Source organism: Bufo gargarizans, chromosome 3 (assembly GCF_014858855.1).
Source record: "Bufo gargarizans isolate SCDJY-AF-19 chromosome 3, ASM1485885v1, whole genome shotgun sequence".
Lineage (NCBI taxonomy): Eukaryota > Metazoa > Chordata > Amphibia > Anura > Bufonidae > Bufo > Bufo gargarizans.
The window spans coordinates 98,736,415-98,762,670 of NC_058082.1; the positions used below are offsets into that span (position 1 = coordinate 98,736,415).

At 43.4% G+C, this 26,256-nt stretch overlaps 1 protein-coding gene across 7 annotated transcripts in view; it reads left to right on the forward strand.

Moving 5' to 3' along the window:
* HDAC7 (histone deacetylase 7) overlaps window positions 1–26,256 on the forward strand; it is a 346,419-nt gene that overhangs the window by 278,942 nt on the left and 41,221 nt on the right. For 6 of the 7 annotated variants that reach the window (XR_006388255.1, XM_044286038.1, XM_044286041.1 and 3 more), the window contains 10 exons: window positions 10,342–10,514; window positions 11,785–11,869; window positions 16,496–16,613; window positions 18,943–19,061; window positions 21,144–21,266; window positions 23,055–23,164; window positions 23,496–23,619; window positions 24,750–24,946; window positions 25,385–25,582; window positions 26,011–26,227. Coding sequence is in view for 6 of the 7 variants with exons in the window: in XM_044286036.1 (XP_044141971.1) it covers window positions 10,342–10,514; window positions 11,785–11,869; window positions 16,496–16,613; window positions 18,943–19,061; window positions 21,144–21,266; window positions 23,055–23,164; window positions 23,496–23,619; window positions 24,750–24,946; window positions 25,385–25,582; window positions 26,011–26,227 (1,464 nt within the window). In the remaining variant the exon portion in view is untranslated. The remainder of the gene's footprint in view (window positions 1–10,341; window positions 10,515–11,784; window positions 11,870–16,495; window positions 16,614–18,942; window positions 19,062–21,143; window positions 21,267–23,054; window positions 23,165–23,495; window positions 23,620–24,749; window positions 24,947–25,384; window positions 25,583–26,010; window positions 26,228–26,256) is intronic. The other variant, XM_044286037.1, reaches the window with a different exon arrangement.

Sequence of the window (26,256 nt, forward strand, 5' to 3'; positions counted from 1 at the left end):
ACATTCTGTTCACTTTAGGGTAAGGGCTCATGCACACTGCCTTTGCCCAGACGTGCCCGTATTGCGGGCCGCAAACAGCGGGTCTGCAATACGCGGGCACCGGCCATGTGCTCACCACATCACGGATGCGGACCCATTCACTTGAATAGTTCCGCAATCAGGAAGGTCCAGTGCGGAACGGAGGCACGGAACTCCATGGAAGCACTACGGAGTGCTTCCTTGGGGTTTCTCTCTGTGCCTCCGCAGCGCAAAAAAATAGAACATTTTCACGGATGTTACCCGTGCATTGGGGACCTCAAATTGTGGTCCCCAATGCACAGAACGGCCGACCAACAGCCGTGTCGCCATCCTATAAGAGGGTGTCTATAAAATCGGGATGCACGCATGTGTCAAAATCTGTATATTTTTTTTAATATATATATATATATACAGACGACACTGGCAGCAATGAATATCTCTATCTCTTAAGATGGCCAAACATATTAGACGAAGGTCATCTGGACCCACAGATTTAGACAGGACCAGCCAACTGTCTGATTTGTATGGGGTTTTTCCATTAATGGCAGATGTTGGATTTGAACATTCTCAATCCTGTTGTTTTTAAGGGAAATGTCACTACCAGTGGCATCTTACCCTCTCCTTATTAACGACAAGCACCCGTGTGTATGGGGGGGCGGAATGGCTGTCGACTGCTGTCTATGGTGTATGGGCAGCTTTAGTGCACAAATCTCCTTCATGTATTGGTTGGTGACCTGCTGTGAACACAGAGTGAAATGCTTATGCCACACCTGTAGTCAACCCTGGGTATGAGAAATGATAAGGGGTATCTTTTCTATGTAAGAGCTTACAACAGTGTTTATTCAGCGTGCAGACTGAATAGACGGCACTATCAAGCAAGGCCCAGCTTCTGCTACGCCTGAGATATCGGGCATTGACTACATACCAAGGTAAATACCAGTCATGCCCAAATAGTTCGCTTGCTCTCTGATCTGCCAGCCATCTTTTAGACGGTTGATTGCTTTGGCTGGTGTTATTACCTTTTATATAGGACATCATCAATGGCCAATTCCATACTACAGATAGGAGAGAGGTACTCTATATGGAGAAATCTCCCCATATAGAGTACATTGCAGAAGTTTACTGTCACCACCTATGGCCTGATCTAGAAGTTCCTTCCTCAGGCCTCCAGCTATACAACATCCTTTTCGCCGTGATATCTTCACACATCAAGGTGCAGCCTCCAGTGATTCAGAGACCTAGGTGGGAGGAGATGAGAGATCACCGACTCACCCTGCTTAGGAGTTCCCACGGGCCGCACTGAGGCCTGGCACTAAATCTCGTATTTTTGGCAGGTGTCCCAAGCTGTTTGACAAGCACATATGGGCTATATTTATTCTGGTGCCTTTTAACATAAAAATGATGAATGGTTTATTTTTATTTTCCCTGTTCAATGGAAAATGTAGACAATGCGGCAGAGGCTTTCAAATAAAAATTCTGATTGTGTGAGAGCTAAATCGTTCTGCAGAAGAAGAGTCCTTCCAAAGGTCGGCATAGATGTAGAGCCTTGTTCCAGTGCAGAACACAATCATAAAATGGTTCCCCATCGATACATGAAATGTTACTTTTTCTGAAAAAATATATTTTTTAAATGGCATTAATCGACAGTCATCCTGCTTTTATATGCACATTTTAGAAGAGTGGGGCTATCAGTGTAAAGGGTTGTCAGGCACCCATTGCTGTGCGGAGGTATTTGTGTTTTGGGACTGTTCTGGGAAAACAAAATTGAGCCCAATCCATACATGTTTTAATGTTCACAGAACAAAGACAGTAATTACTATTGATTAATTTCCAGTGGCTTATATAGTACCAACATATTCCACTGGACATAGTAATCAAGGCTATGGGCTTATAGAAGTACAGTAATGCAAGCTATGGGCATATAGAGGTATAATAATGCAGGCTATGGACATATAGAGGTGTAATAATGCAGGCTTTGGACATATAGAGGTGTAATAATGCAGGCTATTGGCTTATACTGGTACAGTAATGCAGTCTGTGGCCTTATACTGGTACAGTAATGCAGTCTATGGGCTTAGACTGGTACAGTAATGCAGTCTATGGGCTTAGACTGGTACAGTAATGCAGTCTATGGGCTTATACTGGTACAGTAATGCAGCCTATGGCCTTATACGGGTACAGTAATGCAGTCTATGGGCTTAGACTGGTACAGTAATGCAGTCTATGGGCTTAGACTGGTACAGTAATGCAGTCTATGGGCTTAGACTGGTACAGTAATGCAGTCTATGGGCTTATACTGGTACAGTAATGCAGCCTATGGCCTTATACGGGTACAGTAATGCAGTCTATGGGCTTAGACTGGTACAGTAATGCAGTCTATGGGCTTAGACTGGTACAGTAATGCAGTCTATGGGCTTAGACTGGTACAGTAATGCAGTCTATGGGCTTAGACTGGTACAGTAATGCAGTCTATGGGCTTAGACTGGTACAGTAATGCAGTCTATGGGCTTATACTGGTACAGTAATGCAGTCTATGGGCTTAGACTGGTACAGTAATGCAGTCTATGGGCTTAGACTGGTACAGTAATGCAGTCTATGGGCTTAGACTGGTACAGTAATGCAGTCTATGGGCTTATACTGGTACAGTAATGCAGCCTATGGGCTTAGACTGGTACAGTAATGCAGTCTATGGGCTTAGACTGGTACAGTAATGCAGTCTATGGGCTTAGACTGGTACAGTAATGCAGTCTATGGGCTTAGACTGGTACAGTAATGCAGTCTATGGGCTTATAGATGTACAGTAATGCAGTCTATGGGCTTATAGATGTACAGTAATGCAGTCTATGGGCTTATACTGGTACAGTAATGCAGTCTATGGGCTTATAGATGTACAGTAATGCAGTCTATGGGCTTATAGATGTACAGTAATGCAGTCTATGGGCTTATAGATGTACAGTAATGCAGTCTATGGGCTTATACTGGTACAGTAATGCAGTCTATGGGCTTATAGATGTACAGTAATGCAGTCTATGGGCTTATACTGGTACAGTAATGCAGTCTATGGGCTTATAGATGTACAGTAATGCAGTCTATGGGCTTATAGATGTACAGTAATGCAGGCTTTGAAAGGCATATCACAGAGCTAAGACTGATATAGTATAAAAATCCTTAGATATTTCCGGTTATAATGACTAGCAGTTTTTCTATTTCTGTTTGTTGAATCTATTTATTGTCCTAAGTCAAACTAGTTGGCCCATTATTAAACACATAAACTGACTTTGTGTCTCTGTCTACCTCCATGGTATCATCAGACGACAGAATCTGACTCTGACGAAAGACGAAAATCTGCAGTAGAATTGCACGACTGACCCTCGGACTTCTACAGAAATGCATTTTCATGTTTTTCTTGTGCTACCGGTTTACCGGTTATTTCTTTTTTTTCCTTCTGTGATAGGGGTTTCACATCTGCAGCAGTCTGCACTGTCATGCCGCATTTCCATTGAAAACACTGGTTGTGGGTACAATTTGTGACATTTCTATCATTTAAACATACCCTATCGGATCAATACTTGTCAAATTGTTCCAAATGCCACACGGAAAAAAATCACCAAGACACATAAAGAAAACGTCTCATCATTTTACTTCTTCTTACTTATACGGTAATTCCCTTGTGTATACTGTAATTCCACCAAGCCAAATTCATGACCTGCGCTCTTGTTGGGTTATCATCCTTCATTAAAAGCATTCATCCCTTGTGCCCAGCTCTTGTGTGTTCAGTATGTGTTCTGTTCCTTCTCGACAAGCATTTGATTCGGTCAAAAAAAAAAAAAAAGAACTTCTCTCATCCCTTTGTTAGGGGTGAACGTAAGCTTAGGTTACAATGTCTGCTTGCCAGCTAGACTTCAGACATGGCTCTGCTGTGCCATATGCTAGCTTCAGATGAAAATTATGCTACCCATAACTAGAAGAAAGCCGGTGTCATGTTGCTGAAGGGTCCAGGTATTTGGTCACAGTTTGAATAAACCTTTCTTTGTACTGCAAGTTATCCCATTACGTCCTGTTACCAAAATCCGGGACTCAGCTGAAAATAAAATAAAAAAGAAAGAATGTAAACAATAGGTAAATCCAGATGATTGAGAAGAATACCTGACTCATGGTGAGGTGGTCCTTTGTCAAGGCAGTGAAGGAGTTGATTGAATTTCATTGGAAAGCCCCATATCATAATAGTATAAAAGTACAATAAAAGGAGACCATAAAAAAGAACTGTGATAAAGTAGAGATAAGAGCGGGCTGAGTCATCGCAAGGCACACTGTTTACTAACATTGCCGGCCGGACAAGCGCTCATTCTGCTTTTTTTTAGCATTTTCCCACCATCTACCTGCATTCTCAGTTAAAGTTTGTCAGTTTTTGGGATAAGACGGCATTTGTGCTCAGCACATACAGAATACATCAGCCGACAAAGACTCTAAGTTGGAAAAGACGAGGCAAAAAGGTGATCATAAACCTTCAATATCTGACGGCCAAATGCTTATTCGAACGACAGCTATTCCAGCCCACCTCCCCATACACATGCACCCCCCCCCAACATCTGCGGAGTGAAACTGAACATCTAATACACCGATGGTCAACTGTGGTCCCCCCAGAAAAGCGTGTCGATCAGATGTTGGTCTAATGTGTTTGCCCAGTTTCAGGGGTGGATTTGACGTTTCTGGGGCCATAAGCAAAATTGGCGCATCGCACAGCGAAGTTCCGCCCCATTATAATGCTAAACTCCATCTTCATCATTTCTAAGCTCCACTCCCTAAGCACACTGTAGGATTAGCAGTGCCGCCTGTTCTATAGCTGGGAAGGACTGCCTGGATCTTCCGAAAGACCCCCCCCCCCTCCCCCGACTGGGTTCTGTGCAGTTGAACAGCGACTTTAGTTGGTTCTCCAGCCAACCACAGGGGCCCTCTGATCTCTAGGGCCCCAAACATTTGCTTGGTTTGTGTGTTGTAAAGACTACCCATTCCTAGCTTAAAGATGACCATACACCAGAGATTTAAAACATCTGAAAAGACTAATTGAATGAACTTTCTGCCGACACTGATTTTCAAATTAGATCTAAAAATAGGGAATGTGCTATAAAAAAAATTTGAGCACCCAGTAAATCCCCCGCTGCTCCAGCACTGCTGCCCTGGTTGTCCTTCCCCGTCTTGACCGCTGCAACCAACAACTGGCAGCAGCAGTGATGTTATGTTTATGACGTTACCTACTTTATAAATTTTTTTTACGTCTTGGAACCTCTCTAATGTCACTGACGAAACTAAGACTGTATTACATACCTGTGTAAAAGAGCCTATATTTTGCACACATTTTAAGTATTTTACATAGGAGCTGGTGTTAATTTTAGGTGTAATATATGCAAGCTTTCTGCTACACATATCAGTAAATGTATTGTGTTTCAGAGGTCCGGCGGCCCACCCTCTTTTGCCCATTCCCGCCTCACTTTTTGCAAGGTGGCAAAAAGTGTAAAACCTTTGGTGCAAAACTGAACTTGCGCCAACATTTGCACCCCAGAAAACTGGCCTAGAAAATTGATATCTTCACTTTGTGAAATTGCTGTGCAGAGGACTACACTGGCCTGTGCAGGCCTCTCCCAAGAACGTACTGTAAGGCCTCATTCACACGTCAGTGTTTCGGTCGGTGATTTCCATCAATGAATGTGAGCCTAAGGCAGGATCGGATCCTCCACAGACACAAGGTATAAGGGAAAGATCTGCACCTGTTCTGTGTTTAGAGCCGCACCTGGTTTTGGCTCAAAATCACTGATGGAAATCACTGACCGAACACTGACGTGTGAAATGAGGCTTAACAGATAACACAAAAAATCAGCTCAGGATAGTTTCAGAATATACAATACAACTAGCAACTCTCCAGAAGCAGGAAACATTGTGCCATTTGGTAAAGGAGGGGGAGATTTGGGAAAGACGTAGAATAGAAAAGAGGCGGATCGTGGAGCTGTATGGGTTCTGTTCCAGATTACAGCAACTATGCACATACAGAACCCATTACAGTAGTATCACTAAATATAGACAGAAGATTAATGCCACATGTTCAATCATCCCAAACTTCTTGTGTTACCCCTAACCCCCCTCGAGACGGCGCGCACCCCAGCCTTGCAGAAAACAGGATATATAAAAGCACTTCACCTTGCTTTATTTTTAGCATGTCATTTCCTCTTTAACGCACCAACGTTTTACTTCTCACTGGAGAATTGAAAGCAGTTATTTGCTGACAATCTGAAATTACATGAACAGATGTATCTGGGATGTCTACATACCTTTCTCCGTGTAGAGGAACGATCTGAAATGAAACGCGCACAGGCTATCGCACCGCGTCGCCGAGCTAGGCGTGTATGTGTAACCGCAACTGGTTTTCATGATACGAAAATAGATTGAGATCAGTTTGCTCAAAGTGCATTTCTACAGGGCAGGAGCATTGATACGAGTGCGGTCAGGAACTTGATAGCAGGCCGCGCTCTACTCCCTGTCTCGCCCTTTGTTAGTCTTCAGATACTGTTGTGCGGCTCGGCAGATAATGGTGCTCCATGTTTACAACACCAGCTCCATGTTTGGAAAGGCAGCCATAGACGTAAGCCGAATGTGTACGGCAGACTTCAGGTTTCTAAAAGGGGACTGTAGAAATAAAATGAGCCCTGAAAGGGGACTATTCTGCCTATGGCATGCCTTAACGGGGTGGGCTGATCATGAATGACCCCATGCAGATCAGTAGAGGTGTCTAGCTCCTGAGATGTGTCCGGCTTCTGCGATGCCCAGAACATTGCTGATTTTGACAAGGTCCCCGGGTTGCAGCTGTTCAGAGGATTAGGTCCACCAGAGCAGTGAACCCCTGTCTATGCCCTAATACAGGGATGCCCAACCTGCGGCCCTCCGGCTGTTGCAAAACTACAACTGCCTACAGCTATTAGGGCATGCTGGGAGTTGTAGTTTTGCAACAGCTGGAGGGCCGCAGGTTGAGCATCCCTGCCCTAATAGAACATTTAGAAAGGAGCCGTTAAGATGAGATTAAGGGTAGGCTCAGAGGGTGAATTTTGGGCACGGATTTGGTGCTGAAACCGCCTCCCATTGTTTTAAATGGGAGGCCGCACTGCAGTTCATGCGGACGAGGGTTTTTGCTGGGAGGGTTTCAAGACCGCACCAAGAATGTACAGGTCCATTCTTGGCACCCCTCGCAAAGCCGCAGTGGGAGCCTACTCATGGTTTAGCTCCATTCAATAGGCGCTAAACCTAGAGCGGGTCTGTATGAAAACCCACAGCGGTTTCTGCTGCGGGATACGCTAATTTTGCCGCAGGTAAAATTCTCTGTCTGAACCTACCCTAAAGCTGGCCATAAACATTCAATAGCTGTCGTTTAAAGATCATACGGCTGACGGCTCGCTCATCGAACTCTCCCGTACACGTTCAGCAGAGCAGGTAGTGTTGTCAGTGGGAAGAGAGGAGAAAGCTGCTGCCAGGGACATCTGACAGCAGAACGAAAGGATCTGGTGAAAAAGTTCTGTCCGATGCTTTTCCCTCCTGCCAGGTGATATTGAGTCTGGAGCACCCCGCAACCAAATCTGCCAATCTCAGTGGCTTCGCTCGGACAGCAGTGCACTAATATGCATGGTGGCACTAACTCTTTCAAAGAGCTTTTCATTTTTGATTAAGTTCTTAGACTTTTTAAGATACTACTGTTTTAAATTCTTGCCATTTTCAATCCCAATGCTTGCCGTCAGTGAATAAAAACATTCTTGGTTACCTCCAGAAACTAAAAATCTAGTTCTGCTTCCAGCTGAAGGTGAATACAAGCAGCTGCAACTCCAGGCTGATATATTGTAGCAAGAGATTTCTGCTGCTCTTGACATGTTTAGCCCACAAGGGATAGTCAACTGGATGGAACTATTCATGACCATGAATTATTATTTGTTCTCCAAATACCTATTGTTTTAAATTTAAACTACCATAATATATATATTTTTAATGTACAGCTACTATATTATTACTAGTAGGGCTCACGCACACGAATGTGTGCCGGCCGGACCTGTATTGTGGCCCGCAAACAGCGGGTTGAAAATTTACGGGCCCTGGCCATTTTTGCACCGCATTATGGATGCGGACCCGCTTACTTAAATTGGTCCGCAATCAGGAAGGTGTGGAATGGAGGCACTGGAAGCACTACGGAGTGCTTCCATGGGGTTTCTCTCCGTGCATCCGCACTGCTAAAAAATAGAACATATTATATATTTTTTGCGGTGCAGATGGATTTAAGTTGACGCACGGATGAGGCCCGTGCATTGAGGACCACAAATTGCGGTCCCCAATGCATGCAACGGCATGTGCATGAGCCCTTAGGAGGATTGCAAATCTAACTTATGTGGTTTTTGCCATGGTCTGAACTCTTCTGACTTCATCTACTGAAGTAAGGCCATAAATGCATACATTAACTTGAAGAGGGTTGGGAATTACTAGTTACACCTAAACCATGAATAACGGCAAACGACGTGACCCGGGTGTGAGGGGGTTATGTGTACAGTAGGTTCTTTGCACCGTTGGTTTTCTTTTGAACTTGGGTACTACACTGAGAGGTAAACAGCTAGAAGTCATACAGAAATTCCCTTAGCAGTATGCAAAGTCTGTTATCGGCAGCTACAATTCTTCTCAGTTCAGCAGAAAGTAGCACATCACCGAGAGAGAACCCTGACTCGTTCACAAGTGTCAGTGTGGGTGAATCTAATGTTGTAAATGCATTACAGTTTTTAGCTTGTTCTGATCGTATTACCGCCCAGAGCTGCATTCATACTTCTGCGGGTTGTTATCCATAAAGTTGGCCATACACATGAAATAAATTAAAAAACTGCAGCATGCGGCTGTACCCTAATGTGTATGGGGGCCTCCTGACCCTCTCTGACATCAGAAGGTCGGGGGGAGTAATGATTGGACAGTTGGATTTCCTCTTCCCTCTCCCAATTCAGACACATGCATGCTTGGCTGAACCCAACAGGAATGTGTATGGTTAGGTTGGGGGAGGGGTCGGGAAAGTTGGCTGTCTATGGCAGGCCTAAGGCTTTTTTCAAACCTCCGGCATTCCACTATAAGAAATAAAAAAAATAGGTGATCCCATGGGTGCCCAGTGGACTTCATTGACCATAATGGGGTCTGGCAGGTTTTCTTCATGAAGTCCGTTATTTTACCGGACTAAATAGTACTGCATACTGTGCCATTCTGAAGGACATTTTCAGTGGAAATTGTGACGGAGGCCCCTTATAGAGCCTCCAGATGTGAACTCAGTACAATACACCCACCTTTAGAAAAGCTCCTATAATGCAGTTGAAGACTTATCTTTTTCTTTCGCCAGATTACTGTACAGTGCTGTAGTTCCCAGAGCGAAAATCACTAAAACAAGCTTTGTACAGATACTGAACAAGCAGGGAATGGTGGGAGATTTGAATCTGCACATGAACACAGTTCTGGGCCATAATACAGGTTTTAGCTTGGGAACAAGCGAGGATAGTTACTAAAATGTGTGTGATTATTAAAGGGACACTTTAATAAGAATGAGTTTAAACTTAATATTCATAGAAAGCACATTTCAGAATGTCTAGCTGTTTTTTTGTTGTTTTTTTTTTTTTGCAGTACTATACCATTGGAATCCAAGATATGTTCCTTCTGTAGCAGTCAGCACAGATAGATAAACTCCTATATAATGTAGCTAGGTCATTTATAGTCAGCTTACTGCTGCTTTGAAGGAAAGGTGTTATCTGCAAGGTAATCCTCATTATAATAGTAGGTATACATACAGTTGGGATATCAGTATGACAGCTCTCTTTGTTCTCTTAGTAGACCTAGATAAAGATGTCCACAGAAGAGCATTGTATTGATCAGTGTAATGTGTAATAGTCTAATTCAGTCACTACGGGATGGGGCTCTCTTCGGTCAAAGTGATGGTCTGACTGAATTAAAGTCCAGATACAGAGGAAGTTGAAGAGCTAGGACAGGAAGTAAAATACATGGAGTGACTTCAAAAAGTATAACCAGAAAATCATCCACTAATATTTATATTTAAAAAAATTAAATACATAGAATATTCACCCACAGTATATTGGAAGTTTTCTAATATTTGATAAAAAATGTTGATGGAAGTGTCCCTTAAAAAATTTTTATGTAGATTATTGTCATATACAATGACGTGGTGTTGAAAGGAGAACAAACGCTTCAGTTCTGTTGATTCACCTGATATTTTATTGCAAATTAGAATCTGACTATGGATGATTTCTTTTGCAGTGGATTTGACTGTTCCCTCAAGCACAGTCCTGACACAGCCTACCCCTATGGAGTTTCACGTAATCCATCACATTAACCCGCGGCCAGATGCTGCCCTTCTCAACATGAAACCGTCCCAGCAGCAGCTCTACTCTACCATGACCTCATCGCAGCACATGGAACACAAGCTAAAGGTAGGTCGTATGACCATCTTGTCTGTGCCGTGTTAGACACTGTGGACATGACATGTATTTGGTGTGTGGAAGGACAGGTTGTAGAGGCAAAGGGGGACATTTATCAAGACCTGCGCTTTCTGTGCCGATCTTGACACCCCTGCACAGCTAGAGGTTGTGCCTAATCTATGACAAGGTGTAGGCCTTGACATAAATTAGGCGCATCCTCCGGCAGTCCATCCACCTAAACTGAAATCTACTGCAGCTGTGAGCCACACCATAGATTTCTGGCTTCATTTTCTCTAGAAAACTGGTGTAAATGAAGATAAATTAGTTGCAGCTGCTGACCAAGCTCCCTTCCCGCCCTTGAGATACCACCTTTCTGAAAAGTGGCGAGGCTGGCGTAAAAACTGCAAAGCCATAATTTGCAACTTTTTAAGGCCACTTTTCTGACACAGGGAGATGATAAATCTCCCCCATAGAAACGACATGACAAATAGGTAGGAAATTCATGATCATATGCTGTATTACCCTAGGAGCATTGCTCCTAGAGAAGAATATCTCTAATGGATCAACATATGGTGGCATATGACACAGTAAAGAGCCACAGAGACTCTTTGGGGCGCCATACAGCGCCAGCATGTGCATGGGACCTACAGGTATGACCATATTGTTCCCAGTTTTTCTCCTTTCACTTTAATTCCACATGTGGATTCAATTTATGACTTCCAGGAACTACTCTATTACAATTTCTGAAGAAAAATAAATTCTATCTGCACCGACAGACGCTGGATATGTACCGTTTGTGCCTTATTTTCCGGTGTCATCTCCTAAAGGGGTTGTACACTTCTGCTGGTGAAGCAAACTGTAAAAGAAGACACCTCAAATCCTCTAGGTTCCTTAGTGCCGATCTCAAGGCTTTATTAACCTATTCTTATCTATGAGTTGGGATGTGCATACCGAAAACAAGGGGCCTAGCCCATTCGTGTAAGACTCCATCATGGTGTCCATCACAATTCCAAGAATACCATTGATGGACGCCATAAAAAAAAATGATGGTGAGTCAGTGGGGTTCATCAGGCAATGTTGGTATCCATCGTTTGATGGGTCCAGCTCTGTCACAGTTTCTTTTCTGGATGGAGGCCCCAACGCAGATGTGAACATAACCTTTTGTGTAGGTAGATAACCCCCCAACCCCTTGCAGTTGTACGGCCAGGGATAAGAACTTATTTATTAACCTTATATTCTGTCTTCTGTTATCATGTACTGAACGGCGCTTCTTCTCTCACAGCTCAACATGGAATATCGGAATTCCAGTCATGAACGTCAGGACATGAGTCTCAGGCAGCTGGTCAACAAGGACAAGAGCAAATGCAGTATGGGAACCATTATGTTATCTGTACTATACCATAGAAATGGAAATGATGGCATGCAGTGAAGATGAATACACACTATCTGTGTGATGTAATGTAGAAATGAAGCTTCATCTCGATAGAAAAACTTGCAGTTTCCTTATACAATATTTAAATTTGAGAGAATATGAGAAAATCAAAAATTCCCCATGACTGCTCAGCAGGTAATTCCACATGCATTATATCAGCTTGTGTCTGTGGACACATCAGCTCGGCAACCACGGGGAATTTGACATTTTTACAAGTACCTGCTATTTATAGAGAACCTGTCACCATGAAATGCAGTGCTGTCTGCAGGCATGTTATAGAGCAGGAGGAGCTGAGCAGATTGATGTATAGTTTTATGGGAAAAGATTCAGCAAAACGTATAATGTATGCGTTTTAAGGGAATCTATCAGCACATACCTGCAATTGAAACCTTCTGGCTGTGTAGATGTGCTCTTGTCAGCTGGTTGCAGTACACTTGGCTCATCTTGATAGGTGCCCCTTATTCTGAGAAATAAGCTACTTTATATAAATGACCCTCTCAGTGCCATTTCACCCAAAGTATCACTCACTTTTTGTGCTGCCATGCCCCCCACTCTCTGACTGGACCAGGTAGCTTAGAGGTAATTGCACCTGGCCCTGAAATCTCATGGCTGCTCATTTGTCTTTTCAATCAGCACACGCGCAGTATAGTGCTGAGGCTCGCCAGGCAGTACGGATTCCATCTGCCCAGAGAGCTTCAGTACTGTACTGCACCAATCAAAGAGGCGAATGTGCAGCTGCAACATTTCCAGGCCAAGTGTGATTATGTCTATACTACCTGGCCCGGTCACTCAGATCAGGAAGTGGAGAAGGGGCACAGTAATCACAGAAAGTGAGTGTGGTGCAGTGGCACAGAGGGGGTCATTTACAAAGGGTAAAAATGCTTATTTCTCAGAATTGGGGGCACCTATGAAGATGGTGCCCTCAATTGTCGGCAATCAGCTGACAAGCGCACATCTGCACAGGCAGAAGGTTTCATTTGCAGGTACTGTATGTACTTAGAGATTCCATTAAAATCTCTACTCTTTCTGAGCTCACTTGTACATGCAGGAGGTATTATCAGTGACTGATAGTGTTCTCTGTGTACGTGTGTTTCTGGAAATAGCTGTCAGTCACTGAGAGCTGTACACAGGGGAGGTGTTATCAGTGACTGATAGCATTCTCTGTGTAAGTGTGTATACAGAAATAGCTGTCAGTCACTGATAGTTGTACACAGGGGAGGTGTTATCAGTGACTGATAGCATTCTCTGTGTAAGTGTGTATACAGAGATAGCTGTCAGTCACTGATAGTTGTACACAGGGGAGGTGTTATCAGTGATTGATAGCATTCTCTGTGTAAGTGTGTATACAGAGATAGCTGTCAGTCACTGATAGCTGTACACAGGGAGGTGTTATCAGTGACTGATAGCATTCTCTGTGTAAGTATGTATACAGAGATAGATGGTCTCTGTGTACAACTGAGGTCAGAAAGAGCAGAGATATAAATGTAAAGACTGCAACTTTTACTGAATCTTTTCCTGTAAAACTATATATCAATCTGCTTAGCAACTCCTGCTCTATAACATACGGCCTGCAGATTGCACTGCATGACAGGTTGTCGTTAACATATCATAACACATGAGTTATTCCCTTAAGTTAATTACTGGAATTAAATAAACCTTGACAAACTGAATTGTCAAAAAATAAGACAACCGATCCTATATGATTTTAAAGATGACCTGTCACCACAGTGCAATCTGAAAGCACCATGTTATCCAGCAGGAGGTGTTGAGCAGCTATCAGTACAGGGAGGAGGTGTTATCAGTGACTGACAGCTATCTCTCTATGCATACGTATACAAACAATGCTGTCAATCACTGATAACACCTCCCTCTTGAACTGATAGCTATTTACATGAGGTAGACAAAGCAGAGATATAAACGTATAAATGGCAGGTTTTACTGAATAATTTCCCACAAAAATATATACGGTATTTTTCACACTATAAGACACACTTGCCCCTAAGACGCACCTAGGTTTTAGAGGAGGAAAAAAGATGAAAATAATATTTTTCATCAGACCCCCAGTGTTATTCAGACCTCACCTCAGAGCCACGATCAGACCTCTAATGTTAATCAGACCTCACCTCAGACCCCAGTGTTAATAAGACCACCAGTCAGACCTCAGCTCAGACCCCCAATGTTCATAAAACCCCCAGTCAGACCTCAGATCACAGCCCCAATGTGAATGACCCCCAAGCAGACATCAGACACCTAAGCAGAATAATGTCAATGACCCCCCATTCAGACCTCAGATCAGAGCCTGATGTGAATGACCCCCAAGCAAACCTCAGATCAGACCCCCAGGCTCAGAGCAGACATTAAATTAAAAAACAATTAACAACTTACCTTTCCTCTCCGGATGACTGCTTCCACTCCTCACATCCACACTCTTCTGGTTCAGCCTGCCATATAGTGTGCTGTGACCTGACGCTCACAGCGTGAGGTCACAGCGCGCCAACGTCCTCACACTGTGCGCAGTCACAGCAGAGAGAGTGGCCAAGGAGGACTAAGAAGCGGTGAGTACAGAGCCCAGGGAGCGCTCCATTCACTTCTTCCCGGTCCTCCGGTACTAATGAGTGCTTCCATAGGTTTATCGTTCACCCCATAAGAAGCACTGACGTTTTCTCCTCACTTCGGGGGGGACTGCATCTTTAGGGCGCAAAAATACGACATATAATCTGCCCAGCTCCTCCTGCTCTATAACATGGTGCTTTCTGATTGCATTTTGTAGTGACAGGTCCTCTTTAAAGGGAACCTGTCACTGGGATTTTGTGTATAGAGCTGAGGACATGGGTTGCTAGATGGCCGCTAGCACATCCGCAATATCCAGTCCCCATAGCTCTGTGTGTATTTATTGTGTAAAAAAAACGATTTGATACATATGCAAATTAACCTGAGATGAGTCCTGTCCCTCCTGACATGTCTGTTTTAGTAAATATCTGTATTGTCCATGTAAAAACAATTCTAGATCATCTTTTCTCATAATTGTGTGTTGTGCTGTTTCTCTATTATCCCTACACAGCTAGAACTGATTCGACACTGATACACCCCCCCCCCCTCCTTCCCCCTAAACTGGTAACGCCCAGCTGTCCATTTCTAGGAGAAATAACAAAGGAATGACACAACAAGATTTCTAAAGAATATTTATGTTCTCTTATTTCCTAAAGAATACAAGTATTTACTGGAGTATTTTCAGAAGAGGTGACAGTTCTTTTATATCTGATACACAAAAGCACAATACTAGTTATAGCATTTCATTCATGAACAACAAGTGTGTGATTGATGAATGTGGTACAACGTCTCCCTCTGCTGGATGAATGTTGAATAACTGGAATTTTTAAATGTTTTTAAAGAGTAACTAAACTTTTTTCCTCTCAGATAGACTGTCAGCGCATAACTTACTAATATATTTCATTCACCGGTTCCGTTCTTTTCCCTGCATAAATTCTGTCCAAAAATCATCATTAGCATATTTTAATAGTCTTTATTTTAAGAGAACGGCGGCAGGCAGGGAGTTATAAAGCGCACTGTTATGTACTGCTGATATTAGCACATCGCTAATGTCAGGCAGCTGCAAAAGGTTATTTCTCATGGCAGAAACCCTTTAATATGTTGAAAAGTATGTTTCATCTTTAACTTCAGCTAGGGGTGTCCAAACTTTTGCATGCCACTCTATATATACACACACAACCTGCTGCATACACACCTGAGGAACACAGCTTTGCTGCACAGCTGACATATAAACACACTTTGGTGTATACACACCTGACAAACACAGCTCTGCTACACATCTGATTGTATATTATTTATATGTATACACACACGCAAAGCTCTGCTGCACACATCTCTCTCTCTCTCTCTCTCTCTCTCTCACACACTATTATCTTTAATAAAAACTCACATTTCTGTACATTTACAATCACTATACTATCTTCCTGGATTGGCCCCTCCCACCCGTGACATTATCAAAGGTCCTACACCTACAGTTAATCAGAATTTTAATGTCCTTTTATTGCAGCTGGGAGACCTTCAGCATGGAGAGAATGTTTTTCAGTCCTCTCCATGATGGCTGACTCTCCTCTCCTGTCTGGACTCATCACACAGATTGTGTCAGACAGAGAGAGATGGATGTGTGCAGGAGTACACCTCTCTCTCTCTCTCTCTCTCTCTCTCTCTCTTTTCTCTCTCTCTCTCCTCTCTCTCTTTTCTCTCTCTCTCCTCTCTCTGATCCAGCAAAGCGCTATATAAACACTCTGCCAGATCATTAAGGAAGCAGTCAGGGAGGTCTGGCACTGCTGGAGCACACTGACTGCAGACTATAAGACGCAGGGACTTTTTAACATCTTGCTAAAAAAAATGCGTCTTATAGTCCAAAAATACAGTATGTTTTATTAGTGGAATAGCCCTTTAATTTCGATGCCATCCTGCCTCTATCATCCACGCTCAGTCATCGCCAGATTGATCAGTGGTTATAATTCTCCTTTATTTGCTTTATTTCTTATATTTACGACTTTGGTTCTAGGTGCCAATGCCAGCCCAGCAGTGAAACAGAAATTGTTAGAGATGATCCGAAACAAGCAGCAAGTAGCTCCAGACCGCAATATTGCCACCAATCCCAGCAGCTCCGCCATTTCTTACAGGTGACTGTAAATCCTGGTTTGTCTTATTGCATGAGGTAACCATGGAGAAGAAGGGACGAGATTAACTCTGGAGAACAAATACATTAGTGTTACATTCTTGCATAAACCTAATTCATTAACGGCGTTATCCCACAAATTTAAAACAGTTTTTTACTCACTTACTCCGAGAAGTTCCTTTTAAAGGGGTTGTCTCATCATGGACAATGGGGGCATATCGCTAGGATATGCCCCCATTTTCTTATAGGTGCGGGTACCACCCCTGGGACCCACACCTATATCGAGAACGGAGCCCACAAGGTGGTGGTTGGAGGACTCTGGTCCGGCTACCACCAAGCCGGCTTCCCATATAAGTGAATAGAAGCGTACCGCACATGCGTGGCCCCCGTTCCCATTCATTTCTATGGGGCTGACGGAACTCGGCTATTTTCGCCGGCCCCATAGAAAATGAATGGAGGGCAGCTGCGCATGCGCAGTGCGCCCTCCTTCACTTGCGGGGCCCCGTTCTCGATATAGGTGCGGGTCCCAGCGGTGGGACCCGCACCTATAAGACAATGGGGGCATATCCTAGTGATATGCCCCCATTGTCCATGATAAGACAACCTCTTTAATGTGGGTGGGCAGCAGCTCATCAACCCTCTGTTTTTCAAGATGCATTGGAATAAACTATTGTTAACCCCTTCCTCCCCTGCCTACAAAATAGTCCCTTACATGTGGCCCCAGAGACACATATGGTATGTAATGTCTCCAAACTTCCTTCTCCGCTATCTAGACAGGTATAGCTATATACTGTAGTTCAATGTATTTAGAAGTGGCAATGAATAAATGAATGAAAGGGGCCTGAAACTCTGAAGCTCTAGGTCTAAGGGTCTGACGTTATTGAGCATGTAAGTCCACCTCTGAATGCAGAAGGTGGACAAGGAGGATAGACAGCAGAGGACACTAGCAGAGAGGAATATGTAATGTACATTAAAAAAAAACATTATTACAATAATATTATTGCATGTATATTGGAATAATACTTTATTTGAAATGTTAGATTCATCGCATAGTAATTTGTTAGATACCTCCTTTAAGTGTTCCTCTGAGGTGGCCGCCTTTTTGAAGGAGAAGTTTGATTTCTTCTAAGAGATGTTGGTGCTTAAGGATTAACCTGTGTAGTCAAATGAAGGAACTTTAAAGAGTAATTAAACTTTTGAATACATTTTTGTGAACATGTCCCTAATAACAGTTTTTGTAATATAGTTTATTAATGTTTTTGTATTTTTAATACACCTTTTCCTCCCTAAAGCGCACGTTTCGCTGTGGTGTTAGAATCGACTTCTCTGTACATTGTTGACAGCTCAGCGGTGTACAGAGTACGAAGTACACATTTTATCAATGGGGCCGCAGCACAGTGAGTACGGGCAGGAGCGCACATTGCTGCTCCTGCCCGTGCCCCCAAAGGATTACTAACTCTTGGCATGGCACATGGGAACCCTGTACCCATGTACTATGCCAAGATTAGTGGAGCGGGCTCCTGCTTCTGCCTGCTGCACTAAGCTAAGAGTCCTGCATGTCAGGCACAGGCAGGAGCCAGCTCCGCTCAGCTAATCCTGGCATAGTACATGGGTACAGGGTACCCATGTGTTATGCCAGGATTTAGGAAACCTTCGAGAGCACAGGCAAGACCAGCAATATGTGCTCCTGCCCGTACTCACTGCGCTGCCGCCCCATTCATAAAGTCAGCGGTGTACAGAGAAGTAGATTTTAAGCGCACAGCGAAACGTGCGCTTAAGGGAGGGAAAAGTGTATTAAAAATACAAAAACATTAATAAACTATATTACAAAAACTGTTATTAGGGACCGGTTCACAAAAATGTATACAAAAGTTTAGTTACTCTTTAAGGCAATTATACTGTATTCCTGAGCTTTAGTAATGTCATCAAAACACTCAAAAATATCCTCAAGCATAAGATAAATGACATCAATAGAATATCTCCCCAGTCTTGTGATGGATAACCCCGGCACTCCAGCTGTGGTAAAACTATAACTCCCAAGATGTGCACTTGCTTGCCTGTTCTCAGAGCTCCATAGAAAGGAATGGAGCATGCTGGGAGTTGTAGTTTCACCACAGCTGGAGCGGAGGAGGTTAGCCATCACTGCCAGTCTGACGCACTGTATAACAAGTTAGTTTGTCAAGGCTAGCCCTCTGTTGGTGTGTCCACCTCCGATCAGCATATTGGATTTTAGTATAACCATCACTAGACATAAAACTAATGTAGGTTAAAGAATATGATGACTGATATTTCACCATTTATAAACGTTCTTTGTTTTGTTTTTATTCTTTTAGAGCATCTGAGATAAGTGAAAAGAGTAACCATGTTTCCACCATCTCCAATAACTTCATACCTCAGGCTGCACCTAGCACTTGCAATACGTCTGAACATGGCCTTCCTCTCAGGAGAACAGGTATTTTCTTAAGAAAAATGACGGGACACGATTTAGCCTGGCTTTGACGCATTTCTTAGACAATTCATCGTTCTAGAACAGAATGATATCAAAGGAACACATTGTGCAAAACGAATGTTATACATAGTGCAGGGTTAGAGGGACTGCTGCAGTGTTTTGGGTGGTCTTTGAAGCCCTTCGTCATGGATGCACTATGGTCCCTAGAAAGATAACCAAATTAGGTTTACTCAGTTTAGAAAAAATGCAGCTGCCGGAAGATCTAACTACTATATATAAGGCCTCATGCACACGTGTTTGGGGCCTCATTTGGTCCACATTTTTGATTGAACATGGATCTATCTATCTATCTTCTATGGGTCTGCAAAAAAAAAAAAAAAAAACAGCACACAGATGTCATCCGTGTGTTGTTCACATCAGAACAGCCGGGCCTCAAATTATAGAACCTGCCCTTTTTACGGTGGGTCCCATTAAAATTGCGGGATGCACACAGACCGCATGTGTATTTTGCGAATCCTCAGATATGGTAGTGTAGAGGAAGGGAGGTTTCTCCATCAACGTAGAAGGGATTCTTTACTGTAAGAGCAGTGAGACTAAGGAGATGGTGATGATGAATTAACTGAGTTCAAGAAGGGCCTGGATAAATTTCTGGAGGGTAATAATATTACAGGTTATAGTTACTAGATTCCTGGAGAAGGGACCTTGATCCAGGGAGTTATTCTGATTGGAGTCGGGAAGTAATTTTTTCCTAAGATAAGGAAGATTGACTTCCGCCTCATTGGGGTTCTTGCCTTCCTCTCGATCCACCTTGCAGGATAACAGGCTCAACATGATCTGTGTATATCTTTTTCAGCCTCACAAACTATGTTAGCCTACTTTAACACTCGCGTTTGGTGCGGATCCGTCATGGATCTTCACAGACGGATCCGTTCAGATAATACAACCGTCTGCATCCGTTCAGAACGGATCCGTCTGTATTATCTGTAACATAGCCAGGACGGATCCGTCTTGAACACCATTGAAAGTCAATGGAGGACGGATCCGTTTTCTGTTGTGCCAGATTGTGTCAGTGAAAACGGATCTGCTCCCATTGACTTACATTGTGTGCCAGGACGGATCCGTTTGGCTCAGTTTCGTCAGACGGACACCAGAACACTGCAAGCGGCGTTTTGGTGTCCACCTCCGAAGTGGAATGGAGATGGAACGGCGGCAAACTGATGCATTCTGAGCATAACCTTTTCCATTCAGAATGCATTAGGGCAAAACTCATCCGTTTTGGACCGCTTGTGAGATCCCTGAACGGATCTCACAAACGGAAAGCCAAAACGCCAGTGTGAAAGTAGCTTTACTATGTGCTATACCGCACTCTGAGACTGCATCGGCATAGCACACTATATGTGCTCACAGGGTGCTGGTCACGCTCATCGGCCTGCTAGCATTATTCACATGTGATGGGCAGTAAGGCTATAAACGACTGACTAGATATGATTGAAGGTCTTGAATAGGTTATAGTCGGAAGTGTACAGGCCAGCTGTCCTTGATAGATCTGCAATAAAATGTGTTGTCTTTGTACTCCAGTGACATAGCAATACCAGCAGCTGGGCGAACTGGTTATCATGTCAAATGGGTTTCTCTCCAGAGAAAAGCTAATCACTTGTTCTCTGCACTTTGGACCCATTTGCATTTTGTTCACGGATAATGAGCGCACATTAATAACCCAGAAACATGTGTCTTAGTCACATAATGTTACTTAGATGGCCTTCAGAATTTGGGATGTCACTACCTTAGCCATAGTACAGGGTTGCCCTTTTCGTGACTTGCATTATAGTTTTTTTAGTGGTTTCCAACTGGCTTGGGATCCCGGTACTACATTGAATTAGTATGTGGGTTGGTAGGGATCAGCCCTTGCAGACAGTCACTACTACCTGCCAGGATATTATCCTGTTAGTGGCAGCTATATGTAATGCACATATGTGTGCTCACGTGATCGGTTCTGGTGCGGTCTAAACAACTAGAAATACTGGATCCAGAACTTGGCAAGGTTGCATGTGAGCTGTTAACATATAGAACTTAATTTCCCCACAGCCTCTGAGCCAAACTTGAAGTGGCCTGTCAGACCCAAGAAGTCTGGGGAGAGGAGGAAGAACCCACTCATGCGCAAGGAAAGCGCTCCACCAGCAGTTAGAAGAAGACCCCCAGAGACACAGGGTGGGTGAATGATGCATGAGGGGTTGTAATCAGAAGTAGGGGAATGTCCTTTTCGTCCTCACCAGGTTAGCTTTAGACATCTTCTACAACATCCCATTAATAAACTAGGCTATCCAGTTATCTAAACGCCCTACTGCATTTCCATTTTGCCATTTCCACTGCCTCTCTATAGCTTCAGCGGTATATTGTGCTGAATGGCTTTCAATACATTATATTATATTTGTATTATATTGTTATAAAATGAATTTTTTTTAATCATAATTGCTTGGTTTATATTTTCTATTCTATGTTCTCACTAGTGATTATATATAGCCCTTGAAAAACACAGTCAGATACAGTTTTCTAAGTTATATGTGAAAATTAACCATCTTTCTAAAAAAAAATAATAATAATAATAATAATAAAAATAAAAAAACTGCCTCTAGTGTAACCAGATGTAAGTTAGCTATTCTGTAACTCATTGTTTGACCTTTTAAACAGACCTTGAGACATAATGTAATATTTTAGCAAGCCAGGACCTCTTCTGCAGAAATCTGCTTTGGTATGTGCCCTCATCAGTTCAGAGCAGAGAGAACTGGAATAACTGGGTGAGAGGCCTTTGTCACGATTCAGGGTGCTCTCCACGAGTAGAAGTGGTACCCCTGGGATCCCGAGAAAGGCCTTTCACCCAGTTAATGCGTAACTAGCCATACAACAAATTTTGCATTAATCAGTAGTACAGCGTGTGTACATGAGGAATATCACTATTTCTGGCCATTATATGATTGTATGTGGCATTTTTAGGCAGTTTTCCTCAGTGCTTGGTAAATGTGTAATTTACAATTCTCCCAGACATGGTGGGTTGAGACTAGCTGCCATCCACTGCACTCTTAAAGTAGAGGAGAATCTGCTTCCTAACCTTCTCTTACTCATTCAGAAGCAGCCCCAAGATCACGGAGGACAATACAGAGTAGTACTGACCTGTACTTCTCTGAATGTCTCTGGGCAGAGACAGAAGCTGTGTTTCTGGTTTCTTTGGCTGTTTGTGTCTCTGAGTTCCTGCTCACTCCTCCCTTCTCCCCTCTCCATAGACTTGTATTAGCTTGTGTAATGTGATCCCTCTGTGAGCTTCTCCCATATCGAGATAAATTTAAAGAATATTTCAAAGACACGAGCAATTAGCAAGATGGGGGGGGGGGGGACAACAGATAATATTAGACATTTCTCTCTGAAAAGCCATAGTACAGAGTTACTTGCGATTGCTTGTACTATTCATTTTTGCAAGCTTGTGTAAAAGGTTAGGGTCCATTTAAGTCAGTTCTCTCTGTCCTGCAAAAATGAGTGGCAATTCTTGGACACCGAAAGTGGTACTGGCTTGGCTATAATCATAAGTTAGGTTTCAAGGCATGTTTTAAAAGGTCAAACATTGATTCCTAGGATAGCTACCTTCCAACTGGTGGCACTACATTGGTGGCATTGCTTGGCCTGTAAGACTCCCTACACCTACTAGATCAGGCATCAGCAACCTTCGGCACTCCAGCTGCTGTGAAACTACAACTCCTAGCATGCAAACATGCTCGGCTGCTCTTCTAACTCCCATGGAAGTGAATAAAGCACTCTGGGAGTAGTAGTTTCTGAACAGCTGGAGTACCAGAGGTTGCTGATCCCTGTACTAGATGCTCTCCACAAGGAGAAGTAGTACTCTCCAGTTATATCTCCAATGGACATGTGTAGGACCTATGATACTGTCATTGACTACAGTCTTTATATCTTTCTGGTATCTTGATTTTTCCCCCTATTTCTTTGCAGATTCATCCCCCAGTAGTAGCAGCACTCCCGTCTCCGGCTGCAGCTCTCCGAATGATAGTCTGACAGCTGAAAATGGAAGCCTACCCTCACTATCTGGTGCTGGTTCGGAGGTAAATGCCTTCTAGTGTCCCCTAGACCATAAAGTTACAAGTCTGTTTCCTTCACTTGACACCAGTGTGTGTAACCCTTTCTGAAAGATCTAATCCTATGATATCTGTTTACTTCTGAAATGCTATAGATAGTTACAATATTCAGAATCATCAAACTTTAGCTTAATAGGATAATTTTCCTGCTCGTAATAATGTCTTGCTATAAGTCGTATTCGTCCGCGTAACAAATAGTCGTATCTATATAGCTACCAGTCTTTGTATGAGCTCCTGGACAGGTATTAGTAGTTACTGTGTGTTGATGGGAAACCCTTTTGCCTCGTGTTTTATTCAGGGTCTGATTCCCAGAGTTATGTATGTGCCTGGTATTGATGATGGTACAAATTCCCTGGCTGCAGCTCGTATTCAGCCCCTCATCATCCTGGAGCCCTCTGGTGCACACACTCCTTTGGTTGCAGGTACTGTATGCACTTTCTTTTTAGAACAGAAGGGTCTCATGTTTGTGCCTCCTCAACACTCTTTCCATGACCCTTAGGCCAATTCCCTGTCCGCTTTTTTGGTAATGTTGAAGTTCATCTGAAGAAGGGAGTTCTGTTAAGGTCCTCACTAACCAATGGTGATGGGTATGGTACCAACCAGGGTTGGACCCCCTCTCTCCAAGGGCCATAGCAACTGCATGGTCTGCCACCTTGGCATATAAGCTCTTGATAGGTCACATTTCAGCATGAGAAACCCTCTTCTTTTAAATGAAGGCCAAGTGGAACAAGAACTATTGTATGACAGATGGATTGTGTTGTGTCAGTGGCCAGTACTGTCTGGAGGTGATCCACAGAGACACCAAGGGAGAGATGGCATATGGCAGCAGGGTGGCTCAGTGGTTAGCACTGGTGCCTTGCAGCCCTGGGGTCCTAGGTTCAAATCCGACCAAAGATAACATCTGCATGGAGCTTGTATGTTCTCCCCGTGTTTGCGTGGGTTTCCCCTAATACAATTTATTATTTTGCTTCATATAGTCCAATGTACTACTGATTTATAAAGTCGTTATAGTAATAGTTCTACATTTCATGACGTGTTATGTAACATACATAGGAGCAATGATCTGGTTATTATGTTACATTTGGTATAACATACGTTATTTTATGCAAATTTATGTATAATCTCACTAGAAACTACATGACCCCCATATGCATTAAAATATTTTCGGCTGAACCCACCGTTTTCAGTGGGACCAGTTGACAATCTGACTTTTTCCTAGACAGGACAGAAGCATTGTTAAAGGGGTTGTGGTTGTGACAAGTTATCCTCTATCCACAGGATAGAGGATAACTAAATCAGTGAGGGTCCTGTCACTGGGACCCCACTTACCTGACCTAATGGTAATGAAAATATGATTCTGCTTAAATGACAAACTCCACGACTAAGTTAGCGTGTGCAGTTCTGAAATCCTCATGTCTCAGTCACTCCATCGCCTATGCTAGAAGCTATTATTGGAAGCAAACTGCCCACCCTGCCACCTTGTGGTAAGTGTGAGTATGACCATTATTTGTTAATAAATATCCCTGTATTTTTTATTTTTTTTCCATTATAGTACAAGGCCTGGGGTCAGTACCATTGCAATTCACCCACTCTCTTATCAGCGCTGACCATTTGTCTGCTTCGGGACACAGAACCTTAAGTCGCACACGTTCTGAGCCACTTCCTCAAAATCCCAAGACACTCCAGCAGCAGCTACTTTTCCAGCAGCAATACGCAGCATTACCCAATTATGCAAAATGGGTGAACAAGGTGAGGATTGGAAAAATGTTAGCAGTTTGCACGTGGAAAGTTCAACTTGCATGAAATATGTTGAGTCTTTGAATTCACCAAAAGTGCCTCTTCATAACTTCGGCGGATCCACCGCCAGCTATACGGGTTATTAAGACTGGCGCCTAAAACGCCGGTCTTAATAAATGCCCCCAAAGATCTTAGTGCAGGATTCTGATTGAAATACCCGCTGACAGACACCACAGCCTACTGGCCAGCGATGACGGTCTGTGCACTAGGGCACTGGTGAAGGTGACAAAAGAGAAGCCAAGTGTGATCAGAACTTGTACCTTTAGAGCAGACTCCTGTCTTTTGTTATAACTGATATGTCCATTGTAACAGAGGTAGTGTCGTGTCCCTTGAGTAGCATATATAGTTGGCATGTTTAATTTGGATCTGCTTCATTGTCTTCTCACTCAGCGCCCTCAGAAAACAAGTGAAAAACCAAGATTAAGCCAGATCCCATCAGAAGAGATGGACGATAGCGTTTCTGTAAATGAGAGGCCTACAGAAATGGGAGGAAACCCTTCTCGAGTCCGAACTGAGTCTTTGCGAGGTGCTTCACCAGAGGTACACAGAGGCAGCCAGCCAGTGGTCCCACAGCACTTCCTTCCCCAGGTAAGAATTGCATGCAAATTACTAGTGACATGCCCAAGAAGGAAGCTATGGATGATAGACTGGTTTCATTGAACCCCAGTGGGCAGTTTGTTAAACCCTTGACAGATGTTTTGCCTGTGCTAAGCCATTGCTTCCCCCATACACCCCAACCTCTTTTTTTCCTGACATCTGCTGTCAGGATAGACTCAGAAAACCCTGATACACGTTAGGTGGGCAGCCGTTCCTGCTCAAATCAGGCGCCTATATTATAAGACATGGAATATATTGACATTTACATTCACTTAATCAGCGAGTCACTCTTTAAATTGAATATAATGATGTGGTTGTAGTTTGAAGTCTCTCCTGGTGTCATGGCAGTATGACATGTTCTCGGCTGCCCTCCTGCTACCTGTTTGGTAATTTACAAATGCTTCTTATGTTCCTCTCAGAACTATGTCTGGGAGACGGCCCATCATCGCACCCCCCAGCATGTGAAAAGAGCTCCCTTGGATACCCTGATGATTCCACTAGTGTCAGGAGCACATCGTCCTCTCTCTCGAGCAAAGTCTTCTCCGGCTTCAGCTTCTCTCCCCACTCAAGACCCTTCTTCGAAAACCATGACGCTTTCCGTGGCAGAACAAACTGACAAACCCCGCTTCACCACAGGTAAAGGCTAATGTACTTGATGAGAGCCC